The sequence below is a fragment of the Moschus berezovskii genome, chromosome 1, assembly GCF_049115385.1.
Source record: "Moschus berezovskii isolate FMDL1 chromosome 1, NW_MosBer_1.0, whole genome shotgun sequence".
NCBI classification, from domain to species: domain Eukaryota; kingdom Metazoa; phylum Chordata; class Mammalia; order Artiodactyla; family Moschidae; genus Moschus; species Moschus berezovskii.
The window spans coordinates 162,022,100-162,036,347 of NC_142460.1; the positions used below are offsets into that span (position 1 = coordinate 162,022,100).

The following is a 14,248-nucleotide window of genomic DNA, read 5'->3' on the forward strand; positions in this document are numbered from 1 at the left end:
CACAAAACGGTACTGTGGTCTGTGGCCTGGGGTTGGGGACCCCTGGCCTAAGCTGTGACTGGTTTTTCCTGGCAGCCTCATTCCTATCATGCCCACCCCAGATGGAGAAGAATGAGCTTCAGAACTGGCACCACAGCAGTTGGTGCCAGAGTTCCCAGAGTTCTGGGATCAAGAACTCTGATCTCAATCCTGTCAACTTCACACCTGGATCCCTCTGAAGAGTTCCTGGAGCTGCATGCTGAATAGGGTAGGCCTACAAGGAGAGTTCTCCCACCCAATATCCTTTTTTCATAATCAACACTTCTAGATGCCAAAGATGGCTGCAAAGCTATCTGCCCCACATGATCTTCTAGAGATTGTTCACTCTTTTACCCAGAGATGGAGTCAGCCTCCCCACCACTCAAATCTATGTGAGTTTTGTCTTATTTGTGACAAGTAGATCATGGCTTTTGAGGCTAATTCAGACAAGGTTGTGTGACTTCCATTTGGCTTGCTAGAGCCCTGATGGCCAGGTAAGCAATCCAACCACCCTGAGGTGACCACAGAGGAGCCCAAGACAGTTGCCATAAAAATGCCTGAGACTATGTGGGCGAAGAGAGGCCTGGCCAGCCCCTGTTGCTCAAATTCAGACTGGAATTGACTCCAGCCATGAAACACAAAGCAACTGCTGTTCCTCTAAGCCACTGCATTTGGGGATGATTTGTTGCATGACTGTAAGAAATGGAGCCACCCTTTGAGAATGGAGTGTCATTGCCACAGGGGAGTGACTGGCCTACAGCCATCAAGGCTTCCACATGATCACCACAGTTGCCAACAAAGGTCTGTCTAGTCAAAGCTATGGTTTTTCCAGTAGTCATGTTTGGATGTGAGAGTTGGACTATAAAGAAAGCTGAGCACCGAAGAATTGATGCCTTTGAACTGTGGTGTTGGATTCTTGAGAGTCCCTTGGACTGCAAGGAGATCAAACCAGTCCATCCTAAAGGAAATCAGTCCTGAATATTCACTGGAAGGACTTATGCTAAAGCTGAAACTCCAATACTTTGGCCACCTGAATCAAAGAACTGACTCTTTGGAAAGACCCTGATTCTGGGAAAGATTAAAGGTGGGTGGACAAGGGGACGACAGAGGATGAGATGGCTGGATGGCATCACTGACTCAATGGACATGAGTTTGAACAAGCTCCAGGAGTTGGTGATGCACAGGGAAGCCTGAGTGCTGCAGTCCATGGGGTCGCAAAAAGTCAGACATGACTGATTGACTGAACTGAGCTGAACTGAACCGATGACCACCAAGAACAATGACATCAGGGAAAGACTTGGAGCTCAGTGACCACTATTTTCAGCTACTTCCTGCTCACAGAGCTTCAGTGACCCTCTCCATTCCTTCTCTTCATCACTCCTAAGTCCCAGGATGGAAAATTTAGATAACTTGTCATCTATTGCATAAAAAGGGAATAATTTGAACTATCGCTAGAAGCTTAAAAATGTCAAACAGATGACAACTCATTCTGCGATTGGGGGTTTCGAGAGGTATGAGGCGGTGACAGGCCCTGCCTGGCCTCCACCACTAAAATAGCAAGAATGTCCAGACAGCAACACAAGGCAGGGCCAGGCCTCTTGGGATCTGAAGTTTATGCAACTTGGGGAATGTTCTTTAGGTAAAAAAAGAAACCATAAATTATAAAAAGGAAACCAAAGGCGATATTGATATAGGATGTAAAAGCACAAGCAATTATAACTTTAAAAAGCTAAAAAATATCACAAACATGACAAAATCCAGGAAAAAATTTATGACTTAATTACCTGACATGCTTTTATTGTATTCTTTCCTATTTATAGGAGGGTGGATATCCCTTTATTCCATTTTATACTATCATTTTCTACACAGGATAAGGTAGATTCACATAGTCCAGAAGAGCAAGACTAGAGACTGCTTCCATTAGGAAGTGACATTAAAAATAAGAAAGGATTGGAAGTACTGAAGCAAAAGGTGCAGGTGGGAGGTGGAGCTGGGGCGGGGTGGTGGGGTGGGAAGGGGCATGGCCCGGGAAAGTGGGTGAGTGTCCCATTGCAAGAAGCCTGAGGTGGAAATGGCTTTCTCATCTGGTGGGTCAGAGGATGAGAAACAAGAGAGGAGGTGATCAAAATGCAGGGCAAATACCTCCATGGAACATTATGCAGCCATTAAAAGGGATTCTGTGGGGTTTATGCAGCAACAAGGAGCAAAGCCTTGGCGGAAAATCGCAGGCATGAATTTCTACTCGAAAGTACAGCCTCGTGAAGAATTATGGAATCTCACCGACAAGGTCCCTAGTGGAACAAAGAGTAAGTTTGAGTCCCTAGTCCTTTTTCCCACCTGTGGGGGACGTGGACTGTTTGTGCTGTGAACCCTCCCCCAGCCACTGCGAAGGCCAAGGAGCCAGGCGGCCGCCAGGGAGGGGCCAGGTGAGCACGTGACTTTCTCATGTGGGGCTGAAGAGCTTCCGTCTTCCTGGGATGGGTCCTGTGCCCGCCCTCAATTGTTTCCTTGTTTCTTTAGATTTATTTGGGCCCCTGGTGGCTCAGATGGTAAAGCGTCTGCCTGCAATGCGGGAGACCCGGGTTCGATCCCTGGGTTGGGAAGATCCCCTGGAGAAGGAAACAGCAACCCACTCCAGTACTCTTGCCTGGAGAATCCCACGGACGGAGGAGCCTGGTAGGCTACAGTCCATGGGGTCGCAAAGAGTCGGACACAACTGAGCGACTTCACTTTCACTTTTCCGTAAGCTCACAAGAGAAAAAGCAGTTTCGCTCTTATTACTTTAACTGGTCACTTTATAAACAAACTACATACACACTGTAGAAGGTTCAGGCAACATGAAAAACCATAAAGAAGAAAGGCTCAGAGGGTTGCTCTCTGTCGTTTACTCCCGCTTTATCACGTTGTGCTCAGAGAACGTGATGTGTACTCGGTCATTTCAGAGGTGGTACAGACTGGAGAGGATTTCCTGAGGTTTTTAAGGCCCAGTCAATGAGTAATTTGGTAAATGTTTAAAGGTAGACTCTCTCCTTCAGTCAACAGAGTTCAGGATTTATCTTTTAGGCAAAGTATATTATTCTGTTGGACTTTGTGCCAAAGTTTTTTATCTGGAATATGGAGATAACATCATAGTGTCTCTGTCTGATGTGGCTGGGCTAAGTTACACATGTTAATACATGGAAAGAGCTGAGAATAGTGTCCACAGCACAGTAAGTGCTTACACAGTAAGCATGCTTCATTGTTGCCATCATCGTCACTATTTTTATATCCTAGATTCTGTACTTAAATGGAATTTTGTCTGCCAAGGATTAAGGAACTGGGTTTGTGGCTTCCCAATTGTTTTCTGTTTTTTTCACCTGGTATTTACCATAGATATGCTGTATACAATCTGAAATTCATGTGATCATAGTGGACAAACTCTTAAAGAATCCTTGTGTAATTTTAAGCTGATAGAAATCTAGCTCCTTAATCCCTTGCCTCCATGCTGCCAGCTGTTTGTGTCTTACCCCATCTTTCCTCTTAGTCCATGTTTTCCTCAAATTTTCTGAGCGAAACCGCTTCTGTGGGTTGCAATCAGTTTTCTAGAGCAGGCTGTTTATCATTTACTGCTGGTGTTCGTGTGCCTTCATGAATAGATGCATGTTATCTCCTGTTTCCTTCGGTGAATTGGAGGTGATTTTTCCACTCATTTGCCCTCAAAAGGCACAGGTTCACTCATCTGCTCTCCCCTCCCTGTTAATCCCAACTCTTGCCTACATCCTTACCTAGAACAAGTCCTGGGCAACTGGAGGTTGTGAACTGATCAGTCTGTCCTTCAGCAGCCAGAAGAGGCGGGGGGTCCAGGGCTGTGGGTAAGTTGCGCTCCCTGGAATTTTTCCAAAGGTTGTTTTTTTTTTTTTACTGAAAACCCCACCAAAGTCATCTGAGTGGAAGAAGAGAAATCCCTGCCACTGTATCTGCTAGGAATGCCTGTGGAGGGTAACAGGACCTGGTGGGGAGTGGGTGAGAACCCCAAAAGACAGCCTCCTTTCTCTGCTTTCAGGCCTCTGCCAGGCTGCCTTTACCTGGAGGGAATCTGAACTTTCCCTTTCCTGCATCCGCCTCCCTCAGAGTCAGATAGAAGTGGGGAAATGGAGGGTGGTGGGGAAGGGACATGGCCATGTGGTTTCTCTTCCTGGGAGATTTCTGTGGCCTTCAGGCCATGGTGGATGTTTCTCTATGCCATATCCTTCCTCCTCAGAAGTGAACATATTTTAGGTATAATCTCCCACCTTCTGCTCTCTGCCCATCTCTAAGGCGGGTCAAAGTCCAGCGTTTATTAATTGGGCTCAAATTCTGTTGCCTTTCACTAATTTCATCAGTTTCTCTAGGTTTTTTTTTTTTTTTTTTTTTTCTCCTGTTCATTCTTCTGTGTGGAGGAAAGCATTTGGGGAAAAAAATTACCCTGTGCAATAAAACTAAAATCACAGGTACCTCTTCCCACATCTGCATGTCTGCCCTGGTCTGGTTTGCTCAGAAGCCTTTGGGCCGAGCAACCAGGAAGGTGGCGGGCACTCTCCTCAAACGTTTCTGAGCAAAGCAGCAGCTCTACCAGAAACTTGATCACACCATGCTTCTACAAATGACTCAAATTTAGGTCTGAACACATCCAAAATGACCTTGATTCCACCCCCTCCAAAAGCTCATGTGATTCCCTTTCTGCTCTGCCGGGCTTTTCCTTCATCCATAATTTGAACCGTACAAAGCTATAGCTTTTCCAGTGTCATGTACAGATGTGAGAGTTGGACCATAAAGAAGTGTGTGTGCTTAGTCATTCAGTCTTGTCTGACTTTTTGCAAACCCATAGACCACCATGCTCCTCTGTCCATGTGGATCCTCCAAGTAATAATACTGGAGTAGGTTGCCATGTCCTCCTCCAGGGGATCTTCCCAACCCAAGGATTGAACCCAGGTCTCCTGAATTGCAGGCGAATTCTTTACCATCTGAGCCATCAGGAAAGCCCAGGAATACTGGAGTGGGTAGCCTATTCCTTCTCCAGGGGATTTTCCCAACTCAGGAATCAAATCGGGTCTCCTGCATTGCAGGTGGATTCTTTGGCTGAGTCCCAAATAATTGATGCTTTGGAACTGTGGTGCTGGATAAGATTGTTGAGAGTCCTTTAGACAGCAAGGTCAAACCAGTCAATCCTAAAAGAAATCAACCTGAATATTCATTGGAAGGACTGATGCTGAAGCTGAAGCTTCAATACTTTGACCACCTGATGTGAAGAGCTGACTCACTGGAAAAGACCCTGATGCTGGGAAAGATTAAGGGCAAGAAGAGACGGTGGTGACAGAGGATAAGATGGTTGAATGGAATCACTGACTCAAAGGACGTGAGTTTGAGCAAACTCAGGAAGACAGTGAAGGACAGGAAAGCCTGACACGCTGTAGTTCATGAGGTCGCAAAGTCAGACACGACTTGGTGACTGAACAATAAGTTGAACAACTTAAGACACCAACTGAAAAGTCACCCCTGAGTCCTCTCTCCATCCTCCAGCCAGCCCATCAAGGGCTTGTCAGTGCTGCTGCCACCTCTCAAGCATCCCCACTCCTCCACCTCTCTGCCATCCAGGCCCAGACCAGCAGCACTTCCCACATCCCTCCTACCCTCTCCAGGCCTCGTTCCACACTCCTCACCCCTAACCATGGCCTGTGGGCCTCTGAACGTCTGGTTCCTGCTTTACTTTCCCTTGCTTACTTTATTTCTTTATTTTTAAAGTATTTATTTGGCTGTGTCAGTTCTTAGTTGCAGCATGTGGGATCTTTCATTGTGGCACTTGGGCTTAGCTTCCACGCAGCATGTGGGATCTTCCTGGACCAGGGATCAAACTTGAGTCCCCTGCATTGACAGGTGATTCCCAACCACTGGACCACCAGGGAGGCCCCTCCCCTTGCTTACTTTAGTCTAATTATACTGGTCCTTTCAATTCCCCAGACCATGCTCCAGTAAAGAAGGCTGCAAATTCTTGGCGTCACCCCCTGCCAACCTCAATTGAGAAGTACAGTCCAAAGGGGTCATGGACTACCTTTGTTTTGGGATAATTTGCCAAGATTCCTCCTCAGGGCCTTAATACCCAGAATCCTCTCCCCACACTCCTCTCTGGCTCCATCCTTCAACCTATATGCTCTTTAGAGGCCCTTCCAGACCACTAAAGACTTTCAACTAAAAGTGAAAATAACAAGGTAGAACCTGCAGCTGTCCTTTCAGTTCAGTTCAGTCGCTCAGTCACGTCATTTCCTTTTTAATGTTATTCAGTTGCTCAGTCATGTCAGACTCTTTGTGACCCCGTGGACTGCAACACGCCAGGCCTCCCTGTCCCTCCCATCTCCCAAAGTTTGCCCAATTTCATGTCTACTGCATCAGTGATGCCATCCAGCCATCTCATCCTCTGATGCCCTCAATCTTTCCCAGCATCAGGGACATTTCCAATGAGACAGCTGTGCCTATCAGATGACCAAAAGACTGGAGCTTCAGCATCAGTCCTTCTGAGTATTCAGGGTTGAGTTCCCTTAAGATTGACTGGTTTGATACAGATATATAGACATAAATAAAACAAGCAAATAAGCATCATAATTTATTGTATCTTCCTCTCTAGAGCAGGGGTTGGCAAACCGTGGCCCACACCTTTTTAAATGGTTTTACTGGAACAGTCACACCCATGTCCATTGCTACTTCTGCATTGGCAGTTATGCAGTTCCTACAAATGCCATGTGTCCCACCCAGCCTCAGATACCTACCATTTGGCTCTTTAAATATCCTGGTTGCACAGAGAGTAAACTCTGTGGCTCTTTCATCCTGAGATCAACAGTACCTAATACAATTAACTGGTTGAAGGGACTGAAGAGCTCTGAAGCCTGGCTATAAGCCCTTCTTCACTAGGGAGCTCTTTGTGTTGCAGCAGGGCACGGCCAGCTCCCTTCAGTCCTCAGAGTCTAAGGGGTCCCAAATGAAAACCCTGGAGGAGATGCACCAGAACCCAGGAGTCTTAAGTCCAAGGTCAGTCCAAGGAGACCAAACACTTTCCTCATCCCTTCTGCTCAGTTTCAGAAGAGGACAGGGGGTAGGTTAGGGCCCTCTACCACCTTTCGGGGGATACTGCTCTGACCAACCCCTTAGGCAAGGATGAGACCATACTTTCAGGGGAAAAACGGGTCCCTCTGCTTCTCTGCTTTCTCTGACAAGTGTGGGCTGGGCTAGACCCTGGGAACAGCCATGTAGGAATGTGGAGACTCTCCCTGGTTCAGAAGTTCCTCCCCGGCAAGGAAGTAGGTATGCTGATATGCCACTTCCTGCTTAAACTGGACATCACAAGGGATGGGGGGAGGCATCAGTTTATGTGTGTGCTTAGTTGCTCAGCTGTGTCCAATGCTTTGTGACCCTATGAACTGTAGCCCGCCAGGCTCCTCTGTCCATGGGGATTCTCCAGCCAAGAATACTAGAGTGGGTTGCCATGCCCTCCTCCAGGGGATCCTACCAACCCAAGGATAGAACCCAGGTATCCTGCATTGCAGGTGGATTTTCTACTGTCTGAGCCACCAGGGAAGCGTGTGCACAAATATAAAGAAAAGAGGCAGGCTCTGAGAATCTGCCAGGTCCCCAGGATAAGCTGCAGATTTTTGCCATTGATGCCATGAGTCACCACGGGGTCCTCTGCTAAGAACACATTACATACTCTTTTAATCTGTTATCATCTGTCAAGCCCAGGCCCAGAAGAGAAAACAGTCCCTTTTTCCTCCCTGCCTCCCCAGTACAAAGGCCCTGATCTCATGCAGGTTTCATGGGTCCATGGAGAGGTGCCTCTAGGGAGGAGTTGAAATCTTAAGGCGTGCAAAAGAGCCAGGTTCCAGCAGTCCCAGGTTCTGGACGGCTTCCAGCAGCTGTTCCCGTGCATTTCCAATAAAGGTATTCTCCAGGAAGGCAGGCAGGCCTCCCACACCATCCCGCAGAGTATACAGGGGCACCCGCACCAAGCCCAGCACCTGGGAAAGGAAGGAGACAGGAGACTCTGGAAATTCAGGGAGCTCATCCCAGCCAGATCTTTTTAGATCAGAGGTCTCACCCCTTATCAGTTCAACAGAAGCAGGCCTGAGCATGCACACCTCTGGGGAAGTAGAGGGCACAGGTCTTTGCTATACAATAACAATAACCCAGGTCATGCTATACATCTCACAAATGCCAACACTTCCCACACCATCTTAGTGGCTCCCACCTTCAAAACGCATGCTACACCAGTAGTTCTCAAAATTTGGTACCCAAAGCAGCCACATTAGCACTATTTAGGAACTTCTGAAAAATTTAAATCCTCATGTCTTTCTCCCCTCCCCAGCTGAGCAATTATGGAAGTGGGGTCAGTAATCACTGTTTTAATAAGCCTCTTAGTTGATAATGATTAGCATACACAATCTATCCCTCTCTCCCCTGGCCTAAGTGCCAAAGTTTTCCAAAAAATATCAAGCAAGAGAATATAGGGCCTAAAGTGCCAAGTCTGCCATTATAAAGTGGTAGCAGAAGAGTGACTTGGGTGGCTGAGTTTTAGAAAGACAATGCAGAGGCCCGTAAAGAGGGGAGAGGGCAAGATCTTTGCAGGAAGGCCAGGTTGGCTGTAACTAATCACCCAGACCCCAACTACACGAGGAAACAGCGGGGACAGGCCTGCGGGGCTGGAGGAGGTGGGGTGGGGTCCTGGGCTGGCCCCACCTCCAGCCCGTGGTCTCGGGCGCGCGGCGCGCCCATCTCCACCGCAGTCAGCTGCTCCAGGGTCAGGAGCTTGGTGTAGAAGTGCGCCACGACGTGCGGCCGGGACCCAGCGTGGGAGCTGCGGTAGTCAGCGCGCTCCACGCGAAAGGCGGCCGCAGCCTCGCCCAGCTCCTCGCCCAACTCGCGATTCAGCCCGTCCTCCAAACTGCCGTCGCGCAAGTCCACGAAACCACCAGGGAAGCCCAGGCGCCCATCAAAGCGCATCTGCATCTGTGGGAGAGGGAAGCTGGGATGGCCGGAGACGCCCATGGCGGCGTGGCCGCAGGGCGGGAGCGGGCGGAGGCCGGGAGCGCCCCCTCCTCACCAGCACGGCGTAGCGTAGCGGAATGCGACCAAAGAGCAGCCCTGGGTCCGGTGCGTAGAGCAGCGCGTGGCACGCGTGCCGCCAGCCCGGCCCCAGATGCAGGGCCTCCCCCAGCTCAAGCCTACGCATGCCAGCCATGGCCTGCCTTCCCCAACTCTGAGGTGCAGAAGGCCCTGGTGGGCAGGCGTGGGCCACCAGAACCAATCCCTGCAGGGCCCGGGGCGGGGCGCGGTGGCACGGACCAATCTCTGCAGGGCCCGGCGGCCAGGGCCAATCCCTGCGGGGCTCGGGCGGGACGCGGCAGCGGCGGCAGCCAATCAGACCGGGACCTGCGGGGAAGGCGAAGGCCCGGGGGGCACCTGCAAAGTGGCCCTGGGCCGGGGCGGGGGCTGAAGGAGTGGCGGGATCCTGGACTCGGAAGGAGTCCCGTGACAGTGCTGCAGGCACAGTCTAGCTTCAGGGTACTTCACCAGTGCTGGGACTGCTGAGTCTTGCGCAGAGGTTTTCTGCCTGAGTAGAGTTTAAGTATCTAATTAGGGACAGGGATGCGTCCTGGGAGCCACACCTGGTTAGTGTAGATGGTTCCCCGGGCCTGCGGTGGGAAGGGAAAAGAGCAGAATTGGCTCAGAGCCTCGACCTCTCCTGTACAGTGGGGACAGAGATGGATTTAAGAGCCTTGGAAGGAAAGTTATGACCAACCTTGATAGTATATTAAAAAGCAGAGACATTACTTTGCCAACAAAGGTCCGCCTAGTCAAGGCTATGGTTTTTCCCGTGGTCATGTATGGATGTGAGAGTTGGACTGTGAAGAAAGCTGATCACCGAAGAATTGATGCTTTTGAACTGTGGTGTTGGAGAAGACTCTTGAGAGTCCCTTGGACTGCAAGGAGATCCAACCAGTCCATTCTAAAGGAGATCGATCCTGGGTGTTCATTGGAAGGACTGATGCTAAAGCTGAAACTGCAATACTTTGGCCACCTCATGCGACGAGTTGACTCACTGGAAAAGACTCTGATGCTGGGAAAGGTTGGGGGCGGGAGGAGAAGGGGACGACAGAGAATGAGATGGCTGGATGGCATCACCGACTCTGTGGACATGAGTTTGAGTGAACTCCGGGAGTTAGTGATGGACAGGGAGGCCTGGCGTGCTGTGATTCAAGGGGTCGCGGAGAGTCGGACACGACTGAGCGACTGAACTGAACTGAACTGAGGGTGGTACTGCAGGGCCTCAGTAGCTGATTGAGTGGATGGGGAGGGATACTTTGCCAGGGCGATGGCAGGGTTTCCAGCCTGGATGGATGGCGCTGTCAATTTATGGGATGGGTGTTATAGGATGGGGTGTGGGGGTGTAGTCTGGTCAGGACTTGGGGGTGGCGCTAAGTGGTGGATAGAACGGACAGGACCCCAAGATTTTCCCGGAAAGGGCTGTGCTTGAAACCCTGTGGGCGCAGGAAGGAGAGAGAGCAAGAGTCATAGGTGGAAGTGTCCAAGGCTTCCTAGGCTCCAACCACTGAAGGAAGGAAGGTGGGGAACAGACCACCCCCAGAACTGGGGGCTCCTCAGGGCCTGAGGCTGAGTGAGGAGCAGGGGTTCAGGATCCCTCATCCTAAGCCTCCGCACCTTTTTTCAGGCCCTGCATTCTGTGTAGGTTCTCTCTTCATCAGCAGTCAGTATTTATTACACAAAGGATAGGAGGAGTCAGCTTCTTGAGAGAGGCTGGGCTTGGAGTCACTGCCTGTAAATGACAGCATGTGGTAAGAAAAAGCCCAGGAACCCTCCCAGACACAGGCTGGCTTTAGCAAGTCAGTCAACTCTCTCTGGTAAGTAGAGCATATACCAACCTATTGCACTTCCTAGATGGCTCAGCGATAAAGAATCTGCCTGCCAATGCAGGGGACGCAGGAGATGCAGGTTTGATCCCTGGGTGGGGAAGAACCCATGGAGGAGGGCATGGTAACCCATGCCAGTATTCTTGCCAGGATAATCCCATGGACAGAGGAGCCTGACACACTGCAGTCCAAGGGGTTGCAAAGGCACAGCAAACATAGCTATCTTTGGAGTTCAGGGTGGGCCAGAGAGCTGTGTAAAGGCCTGCACTTGGAACTTACCAGGCCTCAGCATGGGGTCAGGTGGGGTAGGGGATGGGGGTGGAGTGAGGGATCATCTTTCCTAGGTTCAGGTCAGGTCAGTTCATTTCAGTTGCTCAGTTGTGTCCAACTCTTTGCCACCCCATGAATCACAGCACACCAGGCCTCCCTGTCCATCACCAACTCCCGGAGTTCACTCACATTCATGTCCATCCAGTTGGTGATGCCATCCAGCCATCTCATTCTCTGTCGTCCCCATCTCCTCCTGCCCCCAATCCCTCCCAGCATCAGAGTCTTTTCCAGTGAGTCAACTCTTCGCACGAGGTGGCCAAAGTATTGGAGCTTCAGCTTTAGCATCAGTCCTTCCAATGAATATCCAGGACTGATCTCCTTTAGAATGGACTGGTTGGATCTCCTTGCAGTCCAAGGGACTCTCAAGAGTCTTCTCCAACACCACAGTTCAAAAGCATCAATTCTTCGGCGATCAGCTTTCTTCACAGTCCAACTATCACATCCATTCATGACCACGGGAAAAACCATAGCCTTGACTAGACAGACCTTTGTTGACAAAGTAATGTCTCTGCTTTTTAATATGCTATCTAGGCTGGTCATAACTTTCCTTCCAAGAGTAAGCGTCTTTTAACTTCATGGCTGCAATCAGCATCCGCAGTGATTTTGGAGCCCAAAAAAATAATGTCTGACACTGTTTCCACTGTTTCCCCATCTATTTCCCATGAAGTGATGGGACCAGACACCATGATCTTTGTTTTCTGAATGTTGAGCCTCAAGCCAACCTTTTCACTCTCCTCTTTCACTTTCATCAAGAGGCTTTTGAGTTCCTCTTCACTTTCTGCCATAAGGGTGGTGTCATCTGCATATCTGAGGTTATTGATATTTCTCCCAGCAATCTTGATTCCAGCTTGTGCTTCTTCCAGCCCAGCGTTCCTCATGATATACTCTGCATAGAAGTTAAATAAGCAGGGTGACAATATACAACCTTGACGGACTCCTTTTCCTATTTGGAACCAGTCTGTTGTTCCATGTCCAGTTCTAACTGTTGCTTCCTGACCTGCATACAGGTTTCTCAAGAGGCAGGTCAGGTGGTCTGGTATTCCCATCTCTTTCAGAATTTTCCACAGTTTATTGTGATCCTCACAGTCAAAGGCTTTGGCGTAGTCAAAGAAGTAGAAAAAGATGTTTTTCTGGAACTCTCTTGCTTTTTCCATGATCCAGTGGATGTTGGCAATTTGATCTCTGGTTCCTCTGCCTTTTCTAAAACCAGCTTGAACATCTGGAAGTTCACAGTTCACATATTGCTGAAGCCTGGCTTGGAGAATTTTGAGCATGACTTTACTAGCGTGTGAGATGAGTGCAATTGTGCGGTAGTTTGAGCATTCTTTGGCATTGCCTTTCTTTGGGATTGGAATGAAGACTGACCTTGTTCAGTCCCGTGGCCACTGCTGAGTTTTCCAAATTTGCTGGCATATTGAGTGCAGCACTTTCACAGCATCAGCTTTCAGGATTTGAAATAGCTCAACTGGAATTCCATCACCTCCACTAGCTTTCTTTGTCGTGATGCTTTCTAAGGCCCACTTGACTTCACATTCCAAGATGTCTGGCTCTAGGTCAGTGATCACACCATCATGATTATCTTGGTCGTGAAGATCTCTTTTGTACAGTTCCTCTGTGTATTCTTGCCACCTCTTCTTAATATCTTCTGCTTCTGTTAGGTCCATACCATTTCTGTCCTTTATGGAGCCCATCTTTGCATGAAATATTCCCTTGGTATCTCTAATTTTCTTGAAGAGATCTCTTGTCTTTCCTATTCTGTTGTTTTCCTCTATTTCTTTGCATTGATCGCTGAAGAAGGCTTTTTTTTCTCTCCTTGCTGTTCTTTGGAACTCTGCATTCAGATGTTTATATCTTTCCTTTTCTCCTTTGCTTTTCGCTTCTCTTCCTAGCTTAGTCTTCTTAATAATTGGCAGCGATGGCATCTACTGACAGAGGCAATTGAATCAAAGTGATGAAACTGTATGTGTGATATAAGTCATTCCCCTCCTAAAGTTCTAGAAAATCTAAGAAATTTCCAGGGATCTGGAAATTGCCAAGGTTAAATGATCAAACTGCAAAAAGCTTATAAAAACTGCCAATTCCAGAATGTAAATCGGTGCAGCCACTGAGGAAAACAGTACGATGTTTTCTCAACTGAAAATAGAGCTACCATGTGACCCAACAATTCCATTCCTGGGTATATATCCAAAAACAAGACAAAGATAAACAAAAAAACACTTACTGAAACTGATAAAGATACATGCACTCCAATGTTTGTGGAAGCATTATTTATAATTGCTGAGCAACCAGAATGTCCACTGACGGCCAAATGAATAAGGAAGATGTGGTATAAATACAATGGGATACTGCTCAGCCATAAAAAAGAATGACTTGGAGGGCGTTGTGTTAAGTGAAATGAGTCAGAGACAAATACTGTATGATACCACATATATAGAATCTAAAAAAATACCATCAACTAGTGAATATAACAAAAAAGAGGCAGACTCACCAATTTAGAGAACAAACTGGTGGTTACCAGTGGGGAGAGGGAAAAGGAAGTGGCAATATAGGAGCAGGGGACTATGAGATACAAACATTAGGTATAAAGTAAACTACAAGTATATACTGTACAACATGGAGAACATAGCAAACATTTTATAATAACTAAATGGAGTATAACCTGTAAAACTTAAGAATCACTGTATTGTATACCTGCAATTTATATAATATTACTTGTCAACTACACCCCAACAACAAAAATATAAGAAAAAACCCTGCCAATTCCAAGGTTCCACCCCAGACAAAGGAATTCAGAATCTCTGGAAGCGGCACTGAGGCATAAGTGGGATTTTTTTTTTAACTATTTGTTTCTTTCTGGCTGTGCTGGGTCTTCACTGCTGCACTGGGGCTTTCTTTAGGTGCAGTGAGTGGAGACTGCTCTGGTGGTGGTTTCTCTTGTCACAGTGCATGGGCTCCAGAGCACAGGCTAG

General features: G+C 48.2%; 1 protein-coding gene across 1 annotated transcript; it reads right to left on the reverse strand.

Annotated features, from left to right (window-relative positions):
- Nucleotides 1-7,714: 7,714 nt before the first annotated feature.
- Nucleotides 7,715-9,292, reverse strand: NUDT16 (nudix hydrolase 16). The gene is made up of 3 exons (XM_055413761.2): nt 9,122-9,292; nt 8,758-9,027; nt 7,715-8,039 (listed from the first exon to the last, which is right to left on the reverse strand). Exons 1-3 carry the CDS (start codon nt 9,257-9,259, stop codon nt 7,860-7,862), a joined length of 588 nt encoding a protein of 195 aa, XP_055269736.2. The 5' UTR covers nt 9,260-9,292; the 3' UTR covers nt 7,715-7,859.
- Between the last annotated feature and the right edge of the window lie 4,956 nt (nt 9,293-14,248).